This window comes from Hetaerina americana, unplaced genomic scaffold (assembly GCF_022747635.1).
Source record: "Hetaerina americana unplaced genomic scaffold, ioHetAmer1.1.p SCAF_6, whole genome shotgun sequence".
Taxonomy (NCBI): Eukaryota; Metazoa; Arthropoda; class Insecta; order Odonata; family Calopterygidae; genus Hetaerina; species Hetaerina americana.
This window is the reverse complement of record NW_027287205.1, coordinates 36,623,654-36,642,294: the sequence shown is the minus strand read 5'-3', so window position 1 is coordinate 36,642,294 and position 18,641 is coordinate 36,623,654. Positions and strand designations below refer to the sequence as shown.

General features: G+C 36.1%; 2 protein-coding genes across 2 annotated transcripts; one reads left to right on the top strand and one right to left on the bottom strand.

The window, feature by feature from the left end:
• Positions 1-5,802: 5,802 nt before the first annotated feature.
• On the bottom strand, positions 5,803-8,649 carry Rpn8 (regulatory particle non-ATPase 8). The gene is made up of 5 exons (XM_071594069.1): positions 8,347-8,649; positions 8,158-8,250; positions 7,905-8,083; positions 7,586-7,789; positions 5,803-6,444 (listed from the first exon to the last, which is right to left on the bottom strand). The coding sequence occupies exons 1-5, from the start codon at positions 8,519-8,521 to the stop codon at positions 6,061-6,063; spliced, it is 1,035 nt and encodes a 344-aa protein (XP_071450170.1). The 5' UTR covers positions 8,522-8,649; the 3' UTR covers positions 5,803-6,060.
• A 67-nt stretch (positions 8,650-8,716) lies between these two features.
• Positions 8,717-18,407, top strand: peo (ubiquitin E2 variant domain-containing protein pendolino). The gene is made up of 7 exons (XM_071594058.1): positions 8,717-8,932; positions 9,003-9,253; positions 9,358-9,422; positions 9,505-9,605; positions 9,774-10,021; positions 10,101-10,269; positions 18,181-18,407. The coding sequence occupies exons 1-7, from the start codon at positions 8,900-8,902 to the stop codon at positions 18,280-18,282; spliced, it is 969 nt and encodes a 322-aa protein (XP_071450159.1). The 5' UTR covers positions 8,717-8,899; the 3' UTR covers positions 18,283-18,407.
• The last annotated feature ends 234 nt before the right edge of the window (positions 18,408-18,641 follow it).

Genomic DNA, 18,641 nt, shown 5'->3' with positions numbered 1-18,641 from the left:
ATACAGATACTTTTTCTAAAGTTTCACCATTTGTTTTACAATGTGATATGGAGAAGGTTATCTATAACTTGGAAACTTGGTCAATAAGGCAAGAGAATAAGGGTAGACTATAGAGACTTTAAAGGTGAGGATGGAAATTACTGACCAAAATAACATGTTGGATAAAAAAATTAACAAAGCAGTACGAGATATGGTAGGGAAAGAAGGAAGATTGAGGATAAATTAAAAGAAGACTGTTAAAGCAGATGCACAGCATTTTGAGTTACAATCAAGTGCTGAAGACTTATATAGAAGGGTTATCCTATTGTTAAGTATTGTTGGATAAACATGCTGAATAGGAATGTATTGTAGCAATTTTCAGTCCTATGCTCCCATCAAAAACTTACTACCTAAGGTACAATGCTGGTAATAATAATGATACATTTTATTTGTCCAGTGATCAAGTAGTTACAACTATTACACTTGACATAAGACACGCCAGTGGAAAGTGACAAAATACATTTGTGGATACAAGACACATATCAGGAATAATCAAGAAATTCAGCAATTGAATAAAACATTTTTAATTTTAAGAACCTAAGTAGATTGACTTCAAATGCAGCCACACTTTTATGGGCCTTAATCTCAGCTTGGAGATTATTATAAAGTTGAAGGCCCATAAAATTTGGGCCAGCACCTGCATTTTTTGTACGCACATATAAAATGTGCAGCTGCTCATTCTGCCTTGTAGAATATTTGTGGATATCACAATTTTTCACGTACTCAGATAGATTTCAATAGTAATACCATAAATGGTTAAGACATTGAAAGAAGAACTGTTAGGTAATAATAACCTTTTATGAACAAGAGAGAGATGATGCCATAGAAAATGAGCAAAAAAGTAAAGACTTTAATGTAAAGTTTGAGTTAAAAATTTTCATTTGGGGAATAGTTTAGCATATCCAGAAACCTGGCTCTTCAGACTAGAGGATATTTATAGATTGATATCTTTTGAGACATGGGTGTGGAAAATATAACCTCAACTAATGTTCATAAACAGTTTAATAAATTCTAATTTGGAATAAGATTTTGATTAAATTGACAAAATATCAGTTAAAAAAGTCTTGAATAGGAGTTAAATTGTTAATGGGAAGAAATAATGAAAAAAGGTGAATTAATCATACCTTGCCAATTAAACTTTTTTCTTTGGCATTTTTTGTAGCTTTTCCCTCACATAACCAATCATTTATTCATTTAAATGTTTAATTTCTGCATCTTTTAAGCTATGAGTCTGAAAGGAAAACCCTATTATGGAGTGTAATTTTGTAGGGCTTGAAAATTCCATCTACGAGGCAAGAGGAATGTTGGTTTAAGGCTTCTGAGATGTGAATGTTGAGACTAATAGAAAAAATAAAATTAATAGAAAGGAAAATAAAGAAGATCTTGAAGTAAGGAAAGAGATGTGGTTAGAAGACACTTGACGAAGGCAGAAATGGATGACAGGAATATATTGAGTGGCATGTTTGAAGACTGTAATGGACGGCCCACAATTGTATGAGCAAGGTGGTGGGAAGGAAATAGGCATATGGAATGGAGGAAGGTAGAAAATACATGGCGGTGAAAAAATAATTTATTGTAATGCAGAGTATGAGTATTTAGTCTTGTGATAGGCATGATTGAAAGCATAGCAGTGCTTAGTCCCTGATATATCAAAAACCTACCTTAACCAGTAGAATAGAATTAAAAGTACCCAATAATTACTTGTTTTTGGTAAATCATTCCAGTTAAACCACATTCAATTCAAATATTAGTATAATAAATCCTCAATGTCATTTGCATGCTAAAAAATTGACACAGGAAATTTTTATGCTCAGAAGTACCAATTACTCTTTGGTCTCCAACCAGAAAAACCAGCTGAAACATTTAACACTTAATGTTTAGGTTAGCCACAGATTTCAGATCAGCATTTTTAATTTGCAGAGTTCACTGGAGAAGGGATTTAACCAACACAAATAATTAGTTCAAACACCACAATAAGGTGTAGGTATACATAAGGAATGCCCATTGACTCATACATCTATTGGACTTTGTATTGAAATTAAGATTTATGTAGATATTAGATCAGATTACTATAAGTAGAAATGGAATGCAGGGACTTTAACTAGATCAAAAAGGAAGGAGTATCATTTGGCAGTAGAATAAAATATAAGATAGCATAGAGATACAGGTGCGAGATAAAAGAATGTATCAAAAGGGGATATTGAAATCTGCAAATGAAACTATTGGACAGTATATAAGAAATGGATAAAAACAGCCAATGCATAGCGATGAGATCAATAGGAAGATGGATGAGTGACAGAAATAGAAGGATATAAACTCAAAGTTAGGTAGGTGAAGGTACAAAAAGAGGAACAATAAACTAAGGCAGGAAAATAATAGGGCAAAAGAAGCATGTTGGAAGATGTATCATACAGTAAGGATATGGAGTAAGTTTCCCAAGGAAGGGGGAAATTAGCGCATTGTACAGGAAGGCAAACACACTCTCAGGAAGTAAGAATCCATGCAAAAAATGAAAACTAAGTCAAGAATATTATGAATTGCACCAAAAAAGATTCAAGAGAGATGGAAATAATAAATTGAGAATCTACATGGTAAAGGCATTAGACCAGCAAGTTTGAAATAGAAAATGACGTAGACATGGTTAGCTAAGGCCCAAACATGCTCGATTGTGAGAAAGAAAAGGAATCAAGGGAATTGAAATCAAATAGGGTTGCAGACAATAAAATTTCTGCAGATGAAGAGTCAGGGTGGGAAGTATTAGGAAGAGGGGTAAGACAGGGGTGTCCATTATCACCCATTCTTTTTAATGCATATGTCTAGAAATCGGTAAAGGAGGTATGACAAGAGTTGGAGATAGGAATAAAAGTTGGTGAGGAGTTGTAAAATCAATTAGACTTGTGGATGATCAAGCTTTCACTTGCCAAACAGCCAAGAGGTTGCAAGCATTTCTGAATCTATTGAAAAGTCAGAGCGATAGGTACGGGATGAGAATCAATGTAAACAAAACAAATTTTATGAGGCTTAGAACTTGGTCCCTGGGATGATAGCTAGCAAAAGCTTGGTCATCCACCAACCTAGCTGATTTTTTTAATTCAACACAACTTCCACATCTTTTCCTAGTTTTTCTTATGCCCCTCTTACAAATCCTCAACATATACATTGAAAACCATGAGTGACAGTATGCACCCATCATATCACTCTCTCTAACATTCCCTATCCTGACTCTACAATCCTCACCCTGAGCAGTCTGGATTCATACATGTTGCAGATAATTTGCTTATCCTTCCCATTTTCTGTAATGCATTCTTTAATTCAACCCAAATCACTCCATGGAATACCTTCTTGAAATCTACAATAAAAACAAATACATCTTGATTGCATTCTATGTTCCTCTCCATTAGTGACCCCATAACTGCTATCACATCATGCACACCTCTTTCTTTACTAAACCCAAGCTGATTATCTCCCAAGTAATCAGACCTCCTGTCCATCCTCTTATTGATGATCCTATGGGCCAGTTAAGCTGTGCGTGAAATCAAAGTTATTGCTATAGATTCCTCACATATGTGTGCCTTACCCTTTCCAGGAATGGAAACCAACACTGATCCGACGAAATCTTGCAGCCAAATTCCTCCCTCATAAATGCTACAAATCAGACCATGAAAACTATTCCTTCCATGTCTTCCTTAATACTTAAGAATTTCCACAGGAATATTAGTACCCATGGTTTTATTTGATTTCGATCCCATTGAGTCCCTTTCTATTGCACAATCAAGTGTGACTGTACCTATGTTATCCATGTCTATGCTTGTTATTAGTTTATAAATTTTCTAGTGTACCCATCTTAACTCAATTGTTTTTACTGCCAACTGACACTCCTTCATTATTGCTTCGCTTAAAGCTTCTATATCCATTTATCATCAATATTTCCTGCTTTATCCTCTTGAACCTCACATTACACTTCCTCAGTACTAAATTACGATCTGAATGGGCATCCAATCCCAGGAAATTGTGCTAATTGATCAAACGTTCCTAACGCTGTGCCTAATCATAACTTAGTTTAACGGATACCTTTCTGAATCACTGGCATTCTCCACATAGTATATCAATGACTATCGTTATGTTTAACCGAAGTGTTCATTATGATTAAACTCAATCTCCTTTTGATATCTATTGCTTTCTCCCAACTACCATCTCTTCCTTTGCTATCCGATCCTCCCTCAATATCAAATGTTTCCTTTCACAAACACCCACATTATGTCCTCTTGACGGATGCTGACTTAAACATAACAGTTTCAGGTTTAACTTAGTGAAATTCCTTCATTATGAGGGTAAAAAGAAACTTAACATTTCTACCAAAAGGATTTAACATTTCATGACCATGGTTTCGATGCTGATGATGATGAACAGCATTGAAACCATGGTCGTGAAATATTAAATTCTTTTGGTGAAAATATTAAGTTTCTTTTTACCCTCATGATGCTGACTTGTTCCTCCCTACGATTACTCGGTGGCAAGTAAACCTGGACAAGGCCCAAGTTTGTTGATTCTACTTTTACATCCACTAATAATATTCCATCAGTCACTAGCTCTATGTTTACGGTCCTTCTTTTCAAAATTGTTTTTTCCCTATCTATCTCCCTCTGTAATTTTCTAATTTCCCTGTACCCAATATCATTTCAAGTGCTTATAAACTAGTACTATCCTCTCCCGTACTATTGCTGCCGATTTTGCTTTGTAAGTACATGATCCAGGGGCCGTAATTTCATAGTTACCAGGCTTCATAATCAGATCCATCAACGTTTCGTGGAATGATTGCTGTGGTTTTCAGGTGCCTCTGTTAATAGTATTTTTAATATGACACCACCACTTAAATGGCCATGGCACTGGTGTCAGATGCCCTCGCAGCCACCTCACTGAGGAACAGGCACAAAACCAACCGATCTATCTATCATAAGTGACCCTACCATGAGCATATATATGTATATATTATAGCTTCCGCCAGCATAGCTTGAGGGGGTCATCAGAATGTACAAGCCATTCCACCACTAATAGATGGTACTATTACTGGTATTCCACTATGTAAGACAGATTTTGGATGGACACAAACTATACAATGATACATTCATTTCTTTGCCTCTCCTCACAAAAGACAGCATGACATCTGACACTTAACTCTTCTTTAATTCTGCATGCTTCCTTCCTCCCATCCAACATGCCTATTAAATCTAATTACAATTTTTCAGCAAAATATAAAACAAGAAAAATAATTTTGACTTAATCATTGGTTGCCTTTATTTTTATGCTCTTATATTCATATATTTTATATTTCAATAAAAAATGGCTTGCTTTGCCAACAGACACAAGTGCTTTTGAAATTAAAAATATTCAATAATCTAAAATTTATGGGTCATGGTAGTCCAGAGGTAGAGCGTTGGACTACTGACCGAGGGCCCAGGTTCAATACCAGGCAAGCCTCTCTGGGCACAATCAGCTCAAACCAAGCTGTGTGATTTTTCGGGTACCAGATCTTCCTGGGAAACCATAGCTGGCACAGGGAAAGGAACTGCCCTCCCTACCCTAATGTGCGAAGTCCACATGCAGTCGGGCTTAGTACTTGGTCAACTCTACCATCACCTACCAAACCAACCTTTGGGTTAATTACTGTGTTGTATAATTAATGTAAAATGTAAATCAATGACAAGTATAATCAAGTCATCCCATCCACTGGGAATTCAACAATGATACACCAAGAACCACTCATACTTTGTGATACATTTAATGGAAATATTTCATTCACATATTCAAAATTGTACAGGCAAAAACAAGCTCCTGCTAGCCTCCAATCCTCTGGTTCAATAATTACAGTCGGGGAAAAAAATTGAAAATTGTTATGGGGAAAGCTTTTAGAAAAGCCAATGTTCACCGATGTGTCCATCTAAACAGTCTCTTCATGTCTCGTCGCACACATCAAAACTTCAATCGGAGAAAAACACTCCACAACTGAAAAAAATACCAGTTTTACTTCTCTTTCTTCTTCTCCTCTTTCTCCTTTTCCTTCTCATCCTTCTTCTTATCGCTGGACTTCTCATCCTTGTCCTTTCCGTTTTTACTTGAGTCCTTGGCATCTTTGTCATCCTTCTTTGAGCCTTCCTTATCCTCCTTCTTCCCACCCCCACCTTCCTTGCGCTCTGCATCACGATTCGCCAGTTTGTTATTGATCAAGTTGTGCAACGCGACAACAGATCGGGTCAGGGCAGCCAGGTACACAACCAACATTTGATCATTCGTTTTCACATACAAGGACTGAACAAACGAGGGCCCAGAGACATCAGGTAGTAGGTTGAAGACATCTTGAAGCTGGTAGATTATCTGATGGTTCATTGGCAATTTTCCCAATACAACCTTCAAAAAGAAAAGAAATAATCTATATTGTTTGCTATGACAATTATATCGAGAATGAATCACCATAATCATTTTCAAGTGAGTAACTATCTAAATCTACAATAAAACTTGCAAGCCATAGTCATGGTGTGTGGCAGGGAGTGCATTCACACCAGGGATGTACAATATGCAAATAGTTACAATGATATACTGTACATTATTTTCTTAAGGAAAAGAATGTGTTCCTCATAATCTTGGCATATTGTATTTTAAGAAGCTCCAGGAAGAAGAGCTAGCAACTACAACTAGTCTTTATCCTCAGCTGTTGAACACCTATGCCAGAAAAACTGATATACAAACACTCTTAACTGTAACATGATTCAATGGCAATTGCTTGTAAACTACAACATAATGCGTGTATGCCCTTAAAGACCAGAAAATTTGGTCCTTTCATATAGAACCCATAATGGTCTGGAACTGTAAATTCACCCCTTTAACAATTGAAGAGCCTAAAGGAACAAGCCTAAAGTGACCTTATCCTCAAAATCTTTCAGTTATTTCAATAATATGATAATACACCCAAAATAGTAATATAACACTTTGACAGAATAACCTATTTCAAGCAGTTAGCATTTTTTAACATAATACCTTTAAAAAGTTTCAACTTTGAATGTAAACATAACTTTCATTTATAACATGAAATTAAAGAAGTCCTTCAGCAAAGTATGCGGTTCTAGGGCTGCAAGTACACATGAATGATAACTTGCGTGGTAAACGAAAACATTCATAAAAATAAAAGTACCAATGTGACCCACAAACGTCTCAATCACAAAATTAATTTCAATACTAAGTACCGTGAAATTTCGATTATTATAAAGGCCACGCGCGTTTTTGTATTGAATAAACGTTCCCCAGCATCCAACAACAAAAAAATTGCAATATCCAACAAAATATAAAAAACATACAACTTAGAAGTACAAAGAAGTATTATTTTAAAAAATGATTACTTTACTGACCAAAACGGAAATGAATTTTGTCAGAAATCTTATTATTTTTCTGAAAAGTAGCAAAACCCTTTTCGAAAAATTTAATTGTTAATCTCAATGCCATACTCCGTTTCCTTTTTAACACTGAAACCTGAAAATTAGTTATGTGATCATACCTGCTGAAGGTAATTTCTTATTTCCCAAATCTGAGAGTGCAAGCCTTTTAGCCCCAAAAGTTGATGAGTTATCCTTTGTGAGAGGGTGCCAACAGTCGTGTCTTTAATGTCTCTAAGCAAATGTTCCACGCCAACCTCCTCTGCTTCTTCAGCACCTATTTCACTGGCAACATGTTCAAATGTTTTTGTTGTCGGAGTACCATCCTGCAGTAGCATTATTTGAGAAAGATTAAAATGGGGTAAAGGCAATAAATACATGGTAGCATATACCAATGCAGAGCTGTCAAACTTATCCTAGGATTGAACTAAATATACTTACATCATGCACTTCTTCGACTGCGTGATATGCTTCAGTAGGTAAACCTAAATCTCGAGGTTTAGCATCGATGATGACGAGAACAGAGGATGGACAATACCTTCGAATAAGTTCATTGATAGCCACATCATTTTGATGTAGTTTCGGGCCCGTGTGATACCATCCGACGATTTTTTCTCTGGCTGTGCGCAAAAAAATGAACTGATTAATAAAACAACGGAGGTCGGCAATATTTTAATAGGACACCAAAACTCACCATTAACCTTCTTAAACATTCCATACATATTTTCAAGGTAGTCATGATCTAAGAACCATACTGATTTATCTTTATCATCTTCATCAAAAGGAACTGAAAATAAAGATATGGTTGAACAGCACAATAAAAAGATATTTTCTGGCACATGGTATCTGACTAAATGCTGTTCCGATGCGGCTTTGAACTCACCTGCGAAGCTGTTAGATACATCTAATACGCCTTTCCCTCTCCAACATCCTAGCAATACACCGACAACTCTCTTCTGATTACCTATTTTTCCCATTCTGTTAAAATGATCAACAACACTCAATAGAACTAGTGGGTGAACTACAACTTTGCTCGTAGTAATTTCCTGGCTCGGCATGGTTAATACTTGTGAATATTCTACTTTGAAATGAAGTAAAGTATACTTTCTTATATCTAGTAACAACAGTGACAATTAGTTTTCACGTACAAGATTACATGCAGGAATGTAAACTCATGAAAATTTCGTTACGCTTATTTCCGCAGACTTCAGCGCTATGAAGAAAAATAACACAAGAATGCAGTAATGCGGTTTTCAACTTGGGTGATACCGAGGATGATGTGGTATTTCAAACTCTGAGTGAAGTTAATCTGTTCGTATTTTGCAGGGGAATGTACAGTGTATGAATATGTTCGACTTGTCATGTAGTATAGTTGTATTTTTAAGCATGTAAACGGCAATGAGTAATTAAAGAGCCGTCGGCTTGCAATAAGTAAAATGATGGCTTCGGGAGCTAGAGGAAAAGTTCAGGTCAGAAAATTTATTTTGAATTTCACTGTTTATGTGAACTTCCCCTATCTAACCAAATTGTCTGTTCCAGTCCGATGATTCCGAGATGAGCTCAGGATTCAAGAGGCAAGGCTCCCTGAGGAAAGTATTACCACCGTTTACAACTGTTGATGATGTGGGAAGTACAAGCATCGTAAAATCGTCGGCTGCTAAAATGATTGATAGACCCCCATCATCTGTCTCAGATAACAAATCTGAATTTACAGTTGGTGGTATTGGAAAGGAAACTTCCAACGGGATCGAACTTCTTGTTTCTCAGGAGTACAACATAATATCCGAATAGTAAGGGTGTCTGCGATGTAATGAATTTCCGGGAAAGGATAAAATAACTTGATCCATAATTTGAAAGAATACGCTACAGTGATACGGTTTTTTTTTACTTTCAGTCATTTAGTTTTAAAACGAGCGATTCCTGGGATGTATATAATTCCCTCTGCCAACTCTGCATTTTGTAAGTGTTTTGTTAATACAGTAGTGTTACTGGAAACCTGATTAAGTGCAGTGCAGTGAATGCTACATTTTTATAATTACAGTGTGGTTTGGCGTTATATTTATCCACGATGGAGTCTACCAAGGGGGAGTGTTTCGTTTTCAATTGAGAATTCCTAACACCTATCCTAGCATCGGATTTCCTGTGAGTGTAATTTTAGCTACAAGTTGTTTATCCTTATATTTACCAGTTTTCCCATGATATAAGGGTTTCTATGATCAAGGTCCTCATCATTTTAGCCGCTCCTTTAAGCCAATGGTAATATATTTTGATTACATTCAATTACAATGTTCGCGAACATTTTCCGAACAGGATTTTATCTTCGAGAAACCTCTGTTCCATCCAAGGGTGGACTCTCAAACAGGAGTGCTGGCATTTAAGGATACCTTGGATGAAACGGATGCAGAAGAGAAAAGGCTGGAGATTTCTGAACGACCCATGTTTGGAACGAGTAATCACTGTCATCAATCAAAGCATATATGGCAGATTCTTTTGGCTGCCCAGTGTGCTATCCTTAAAGTGGAAACAAATAACCCCCTCAATGAAGAAGCTGCTGAAATGTTAGCCAGTTTTTCATACTCTCTCCATGCATATGAAATTGGTTCTTTTCTCTTAAACGTTGCTATCTTCCATTCTCAGGTACAGAAATGATGCAGAAGTATTTGCTCAAAAAGTAGCTGAATCTGTGAAACAAAGTTTAGAACATATTAATGACCCAACAGCAATAAATGATCCACATTATTTTGTATTTCAAGAATATGATGAACAGATACATGAACCATACAGAAGGCAGTTATTGAGACAGCTGGTAAGTTCATGGCATGCTGTCATTTTGGAATCCCAGATTTTACTCTCATGTGTCCATGTATTAATGAAATCGTAATGTGGTAGTTATTGATCACGAAGTGTAAAAGATATACATTTCTAAATTTAGCTGGGTATAACAGGAGGAAAAAACTCCAGACTCGATATTTTGGCCATTGGGTGACAATCATAGTAGTAGTAGTATTTAGGAGAGGTGACCGACTGCTGAAGTCATTTGCGTCATAGGGGATGTACAGGATAGGATGAAGGGAGGAGAGAAACCCGGCGTCGGGATTAGCCTACTCTTTATGCAAGGCACCAAGGGGTCCGCAGCTTAACGTCCCATCCGACGGACGGCGTACTCACTCAAAGTGCCCTCCACAAAGCACCTCAAGTAGGGATCAAGGTAACTCTGAAAAATATTCAACACCGCCGGGATATGAGCCCGGGCCCTCTGGGTGGGAAGCCAGTACGTTAGCCCCCGCACCATCTCGATCCCTTGACAATCATCAAAGAGAATAATGTTGAAGGGGTTGTCATGGGAAGGAATCAGAAAGACAATATTGTTATTTCACTTGATGATAGATAGGCAGTATGGTTTTAAGCTCTCTAATTGATCATTGAATCTTTTCTTTTTATATTTACAAGGGCAACACAGTATTCCTCATTTAATTCACCTGAAATAAATACATTTACATTTGACTAATGGTGCTGTGTAGGTAAAAATAAGGAGGGAAGTAAATAATTATAAATATATTTTGTAGTCATTGCATGTTTTTTTGCGTAAGGGAAATCTATTCATTTTGTTGAAAGGAGATATGGTTGACTATATAGAAAAATGCCTGATTATTGAAAGCCTTGAATGATAACTCCTAAATGCGCCATGTCTGTGTGCAAGACAGTTGAAAGATAAATAGCAACCATTGCAATAAATCTGGCACCCATGAAATAATTAAATATTACAAAGGAGGGTGTAATGAATTCTACTACTTGAGAATATCTGAAAATAATTTGCTGACCATTAATAAGTGTAGATACGAGCTTAGAAAAATAGAACATTGACAGAACATGACTTTGGATCTTACAGTATGTACTGCAAGTGGAACGATTGCCTTAGTGATGTGATCAGTTGGACATATAATGACAGTGATCAATTCTAAGGTTGGTTTGATGGGTAAGGGTGCCTAAGATTCTACCAACCTTTGAAACCAATAATAATGTAATAATGTCAATAAATAGCAGGTGTTGATATCATCTAATACCCAGCTATACAGGCATGTGGAATGCACAAATCAGAGTTTGGGGGTCAGTTCACTGTGCTGCCTGTTGTTTCCCAGAAGGATCTTTTACCCAAGAAATCACATCCCTTGGGTAAAGCTGAGGGTGCCCAAGAGCATCACCTGAAATTGAATCTTTGCCATCTAACCCTAGTGCTGCCGCTTACCTGGGAAACAAAAATGTCATATTTTTATTTAGGCATGTAATTGTGGGAAAAGTTTTGAACTATAGGAAAATACTGGAAAATGTTGTCCTTTGTTCTTGTTTTTCTTTTATTCAATGAGGTATTGTTCAAAGCCAGTTGGATGTGTTACAAAGGAAGGCTTAGTTTGTAATTTTTCAGGAAAGAATATTTATTTCTTTCTTTTTAAAGCACTCATTAAATCTGTATTATCAAAATAATTTCAACATATTTGGTCAAATTAATCTTCTTAGTTTTTCTAACCTGTGCCCGAAAAGTATCAATGTGTAATGTATACATGAAGATTATTTAAGGTGTAATTTGGAGGCCGTGGATTTATGGTGCGTTCCTGTTAAATTTTAAGGAAAACAACAATTCTCAAAGGGTGAAAATCATTCTCCTTCATTGCGATCCAGGTCAAGGCAAATAATTATTTATACTTTGAATTTGTTGAAGTGTAATGTGTATAAGCAGATGATTCCATTAAAAGTTACTGTTGCAGTATAACTTTCTGGTTGCAGAATAATAATAACTTGTGAATCGCATGCACACACTCAGGGTTTGCAAAGATATCTCCTATGCCAGGGATACATCAATGACACAGAGGAATGCAAACATAAAAATATAAAAAAAGGATGGGTACATGTTCACGCTCAGTCACTCAATCACTTGGGTGTATTCAGAAATAGTGAACATTATGAGTCATACTTGTACGCTCAGGGTTTGCAAGGATTTCTCCTGTGCCAGGGATACGTCAGTCACACTAAAGAAGGTGGTAGGCAGTGGAAGTAGGTAAGTGCCCGGAGCAAACCTGACACCAGGTGTTTTGCGTACCAAGCAGGCCTCTTAAGAGAAGAATGACATATCCTGTGGGGAAGGGGAATGGGGAAACTCATGGTTGGACAACAGGGGGAGAGGTGAAGGGCCAATTGAAGTATTTGAGGTTCAGTGGGGGTGGGGGAGGAGAAAGTACAGTGAAGGACTAAGATGAGTAAGACTTCCCGAATGAGAGGGGGCAAAATAGAGGTGGGAGCCAAAGGGAGAGTAATGCCTCTCTATTTCAAAATGCACTTGGAAGGGACCAAAGTTGGGGGATTATGGCTAAAGGGAGGGTAGTTAGGGAGAAGGAAGTGTTAAAGAGGATAGTATGAATCAACTTTGTTTGCAAAGGGAAAATAGGCAGGATGTAATGGGTCCTTGGTTGCTTTTCATGATGTTCGTATTGTTCTTTTTTATGTGACTGTATTAATAATAGTCCAGCATGTAGTCTGGGGCATGTTTCAGGAGGATGAAGTGAGATTGAGGGTCACTGTTTCCCTAGCACACTGGAGCAATTGTGTGTGTGATTTTCAATTTTCCCCGAACATGTTTTCTTATTTTTATCTACCCCCGAAAACAAATCCAGTGCCAATCAAGTTTACAGCCTTGGCTATTTTGTTTTTCCATTGTTTCACGGCCATAGGTACATTCGTTTTACATTTACAATAAACATCTTTATCCCCCTAGAAGATTTCCTGTGTGAACTTGTCATGTGCGTTTTTTTCAACCTTCAATCCACCCAAAATGCCTGTTTTATCATTCATATCATATTCTTCTATGCCTAATTACTTTATAGAATGTCTCTCTGTATCATTTCCATCCACTTTTTCTGCTACCTTTGAATTTTATTCCCCAATAACCTCTTATTCTCCTAGCACCCTTTTAGACTTCTTGATTTGTCTTTTTCTTTATCAAACTTAATTCCTCCATTTTCTAAAAAAATTCATTTCTCATAAGGCCTCCCAGTATGCACTCATTCCATCCTCAAAAAAATCATGTCAGGAATGGAAAAATCAACAGAGAAGGTGTGACGTTAGCTCTCTCGTAATAGCATGCATTCACCATTTGCTGCTGTGGTTGTTTTTCCATTCCTTTCACAAATGATTCTAAATGTATATGTGTAATACCCAAGGCAAGATGAAGTAATCTTTGGGCGCTATTATTATTATTGGTAAACTACCAGTTAAGGTAGGTTTTGAATTGGCACAAGCTACACAACGCTACCACAACAATTTCCTTGTTTCCTAGCAAAAAACAGCATGACATCCAACACTGAAACAAGGCTCTCTTCATCTCGGTGTACTTTCTTCCACCCTTCATTCCAGCCAGCATCTCTATCCTATTCCTGCCCTTTCCTCATTTGCATCACATTCTTCAATATCCCATTGCCAGTCACAATGTTTCGCATCAGTCTTTCCTTCTTCCTTTGGATTTCTCTCAACAATCCCCTCTCTGACCCCCACCATACCTAGCACTTCCTCATTTGTATTGTCCTATCTATTCACTTAACCTCCCCATCCTTCTCCACACCCACATTTCAAAAGCCTCCAATCTCTACCTATTATCTTGCATCAATGACCATACTTCCACACACCCACATTTCAAAAGCCTCCAATCTCTAGCTATTATCTTGCATCAATGACCATACTTCCACACCATACAGAACCACGTTCCAAATAAAACTTTATGACAAGCTATTTTGTAGCGTTCTTATGCAACATCTCTTGTCATCAATTCCTTCCTTCTTATGATAGCTACTCTGCATAATGTAATTCTCCGCCTTATGTCCCTATTATTTTGACCATTTTGGCTCAAAAGGCTTGGAGTGAAAAAATTCAGCATTGCATCAGGGCTGCACTTGCATGAATTTATTTTGAAAGGTGAACAGTACTTCATGTATTCTATATGAAAAGCTGAGAAATTAGGGTAACCAAAGCAGAGACAAGTTGTTTCTTGGGTTTTGATATATTATGATACGTAACTATATAATATGAAGTAAGGATGAGGCCTATCAGTTAATGACGTAGCCTATCAGAGAAACCAAAATGCATTAATGAAAAATGAATTATTGTGTTAGTTTGTAGCATTAAGCTTGTCACATTTTTATCAATTGTTGTGACCTAAAAGCACTTATAGTTATAAATGCAATGTGTTATAGAAGGTATCACGGCAGCAATCTTTCTAAACCAAAATATCAATATCGTATTGCAAAATGGTTCTAGTCAAATAGTCAGAAAATGGATGAATTTTCCATCTATGTCCTATTTTCCCTAGCAGATTTGTTGAAAAAAGGAGTACAGCCTTGTTAATGGGTGCAACTTATCAATTTTTCACGTCAAAAAGCACCTTGGGGATAACTTGCGGCCAAATTATGTCAACATAGTGTGTGATTAATAAAAGATGTCCACTTACCTTTCTCTATCAAGAGAAGTACAATATAAATCCACATCTCTGCGCTCAGACTTAGGGAATGCTCACATATATTTAGCTTTCTTGTTCATTTTGAAGTTTTCAAAAAACTTCAGCAAAGAAAAATAGAAGGAGCTTAATAATCCCATTAGCAATTTTGAGCGGTCTGAGAATGATGGAGTAAATAAATAGTGAACCATTTTTCATCTAGATAGTGTTTCAGTTAGTGATCATGCAGTTTCACGAAGTGTCAAAAATTGATAATTCTTGTTGTTTTTTTTTCTAATGTTGATTCAATAATATTTATAATTTTACAATAGCTGGTGCTGAAATGAACTCATGACATGGAATTACTCATTTTGGCAAATTGGGGGTTTATATTTTCAATGGTTGAGATTTTCTGCACTGATCCATTCAGTATTCATCATTCATTGGTTGTAATATTGAAAATCCCTACTATTGACTAGTAAAACTACTGAAAGTATGTGTCATGTTTCTTGCTTAGGAATTATAATATTTAATAGCACATGGAGCCATCAAGTACAATAATTCAGAAATGTTACTAATGCTACAGACAGTTGTGATAACTTTCAAAAGATTGCATATTTATAATGGGAATTACAAATTTTAAAATAGTGAATTTTCCTAATTTGTAATGGGTAATGATAAGAGTTCATTGTGTTGATAGATGTGCACTAAAAATATTACATTTTTCAAAATTGATACTTTCATGCTATATATTTTTGATGCATGATTAATAGCGGTGTTCATTTCAAATTTATGACATCAGTTGGCCCCTCAGTTAACATTATTACTTTTCTACTCTACCCACCTCGGGTAACAGTGGGTATTCTTCTAGCGCATATGCAATTTGTATAGAAAGAATGTTACTACTAATTGTAAGTTAAATTTTATAATGTTTTCATTTATCGACCCAAGATATGTTTCAGTGTAATTAGTAATTCAGAACATTATCATGACGTGAGTTGTATTTTCAAAATGCAGTCCATATGAACAAAAATATGGTAAGGGTGGATGGCATGAATAGGTGTAGCCAGTGTGGCTTAGAGACAAAAATTATGCAGTAGGTGTTAACTTGTGGTGATACCAGGATGTTAAACCAAGATGATGATAGTTGTATATTACCTGCATAATAGGCATTAGTAAGGGTTAATGTTTGGGGAAAATGTATGCATTGGCAATGGAGACAGAGGGGTCTTTGCAGTGAAGCACACTCTCTGTTACTTGTAGGATGCAGAAGTAATTTGCTATTTGGAAGTTGAGTACTATTGGTTGAAATAGGAGTTATGGTTTTCATTTCTTGTTATCTTTTATTAATATCTGATTGTGTTGATAACATTTCCGCCGTAAGTTTTCCCCATGCATCTATCACTGGGGCTCTGCTACTGTTTTTCAACAAAAGTGCTAGGGAAAATGAGATATGGATGGAAAATCATCCATTATGTGAATATTTGATAAGAACTTTGATTCCAATGAAATATTCATATTTTGGTCCAGAGTGATTGCTGCTGTGATATATTTTATAACTCTGCAACACTTATGAATGATAAATAGATGTTTTTAAGTCCTAACGTTTTTCACAATGTGATATGTTTAATGTTTCATCATTATTAGTGTTTCATGCTACCAACTAATATGATATTTAATTTTTTATGAATGCATTTTGGTTTCTCTGATAGTTTATTTCATTAGCTTGTTAACCTCATCCTCACTACATTTTATATATTTGTGAATACAGACATTAGAATCTAAAAAAAACTTGTCTGTAGTTTGGCTACCCTAATTTCTCAGATGGTGTGAATTGATATTGGAATTATGTAAAACGTGAATATTTAAATCTTGTAATTTCTTGAAAACTAGAAGTTCTCTCGTACAATTTTCATATGTAGTCCTGTTGGCATACAATAGAAATATATCATTGCCATAAAAGTTCTTGGATACCTCTGCAAAAACATTGATTTATCTGCTCTAAAAGCCTATGCCGTCACAGTATGATGTGTGCCTAACCTGGCTGAGGGGAGCCTAATATGGAAATAACACTTTTTCAGAACTTCTAGTTGAAATATCATTGCTATAGTGGAATTTGTGCATCACTGTTCTGAACTTTCTATCGTCGATGGATAGACATGTTTAACCTCCCCTTACTACTGAATGAACAAAATACTGTATCTCTGGGGTGCATGTTAAAAGTGGATCAGCCATGTTTACACTGTTTTTGTGCTCTATTATTGCATTCTGGTATCATGCTGCCAGTTAGCCCAATGATCAACCCTATTACTGTGGCAAACAAAAATTGACATTGGAATGATGTTTCAAAATTGTAGCACAATATTTAGGTTTTCATTTGACTCACCCTTGTAATATTTACAATACCCAAATATTACACCCGCAAAACTATCATTGTCTACTATGAAATTCCCTAATCCTTCCCTACTGAATATTCCCCTGGCCAAAAGCTTTGTGATAGTTCTTTCCGAAACTCTTATTGCATTACTTTTTCGCCCACTCCAATAATTTTGTATCTGTTTAATTAATTTGTTTTAAAAGTGTATTATGATGATATTAAAATTTGTGCCCAGTGATAAATAAAAATATTGAGGAATTCTGCATAGTTGTAATAATATTTTTTCTCACCAAGATGAAATTTTATCTAGTCAAGGCTTGCTATGTCAATCATATATGTAGTTACATTGGGGTCATAGTAATCCAGTACATAAGAGTTTAAGGACTAACCAGAGAGGACAGGCTCTAATCCAGGTGATTTTGGACCCTCGTAGGTTCTTCAAAGCGACATTACTTTTTAGTTAACAACTTACTGGGGAACCACAGAAGGTACAAGGAAAGCAACTGGAACCTTTGGGTGTAGTATAAGGCAAACTCTTACCCTCACCTATCAAACCAACCTTTGGGTTTATCACATATAAATTTATGATTGCATAGTTTCAGTGAGTAAATTTGTTCTCTTCCTTGGTATTTCTTATTTTTTTACATGTCAGCCTATGTAGGATCTGGGCTACTGTGTTGAAATTGTAACTTTGCATACATGCAAATACCAAAGTCACCATTTCAATGCTCTTTGTTTCTCAAAATTGTGGATGCAGTAATTATGATTACATGTTGTGAAGTGCTATTTCATTCTTAGTAGTTGACCATATGTGAAGGTATTTTATCCAAAAAAATTAATGCGAACATTTAATTTTACTTCAGCCTTCGGAGAACAACAATTCATCATCTTCATCAACTGTGGGATTGTCTTGGGTTCAGCCTGGGACGCTGCTACCTTTTTCCAAGAAATTATCATTTTTATGACAGCCAATGTGCTTGGTTGAACAGCTGCAACTGTGTGGGTTATACTCATTGATCTGCCAAAGTAATGGATGGTCATCTATAAAATTACCCCGAAGAAGGTTATGGCTCAATGATTGTCTTGAAAAGCTCAAATGCAATGATGTCAAGGTAATACTTGACAGTTGAATCAATAAATACTGGGACAAAAGCTGTATTCATTACATCATGCAGTGTAAAAATATTTATTCTCAAATGTACATTATTGTATAACTTATTAACCAGTACAAATTACAGCCAATAACTGATACTTTTATAATATGCAATGTAAGTAACAATACTAGTTACACTGTTGCACCCTTTGCAAAACATATTTTGATAAA

Coding starts and splice junctions, on each gene's coding strand:
- Rpn8 (XM_071594069.1), bottom strand. CDS start 8,521: ATGCCGAGCCAGGAAATTACTACGAGCAAAGTTGTAGTTCACCCACTA. Junction 8,251..8,346: donor TGTATCTAACAGCTTCGCAG/GTGAGTTCAAAG, acceptor CTTTATTTTCAG/TTCCTTTTGATGAAGATGAT. Junction 8,084..8,157: donor AATGTTTAAGAAGGTTAATG/GTGAGTTTTGGT, acceptor TTTTGCGCACAG/CCAGAGAAAAAATCGTCGGA.
- peo (XM_071594058.1), top strand. CDS start 8,900: ATGATGGCTTCGGGAGCTAGAGGAAAAGTTCAG. Junction 8,933..9,002: donor GAGCTAGAGGAAAAGTTCAG/GTCAGAAAATTT, acceptor TGTCTGTTCCAG/TCCGATGATTCCGAGATGAG. Junction 10,270..18,180: donor GGCAGTTATTGAGACAGCTG/GTAAGTTCATGG, acceptor ATTTTACTTCAG/CCTTCGGAGAACAACAATTC.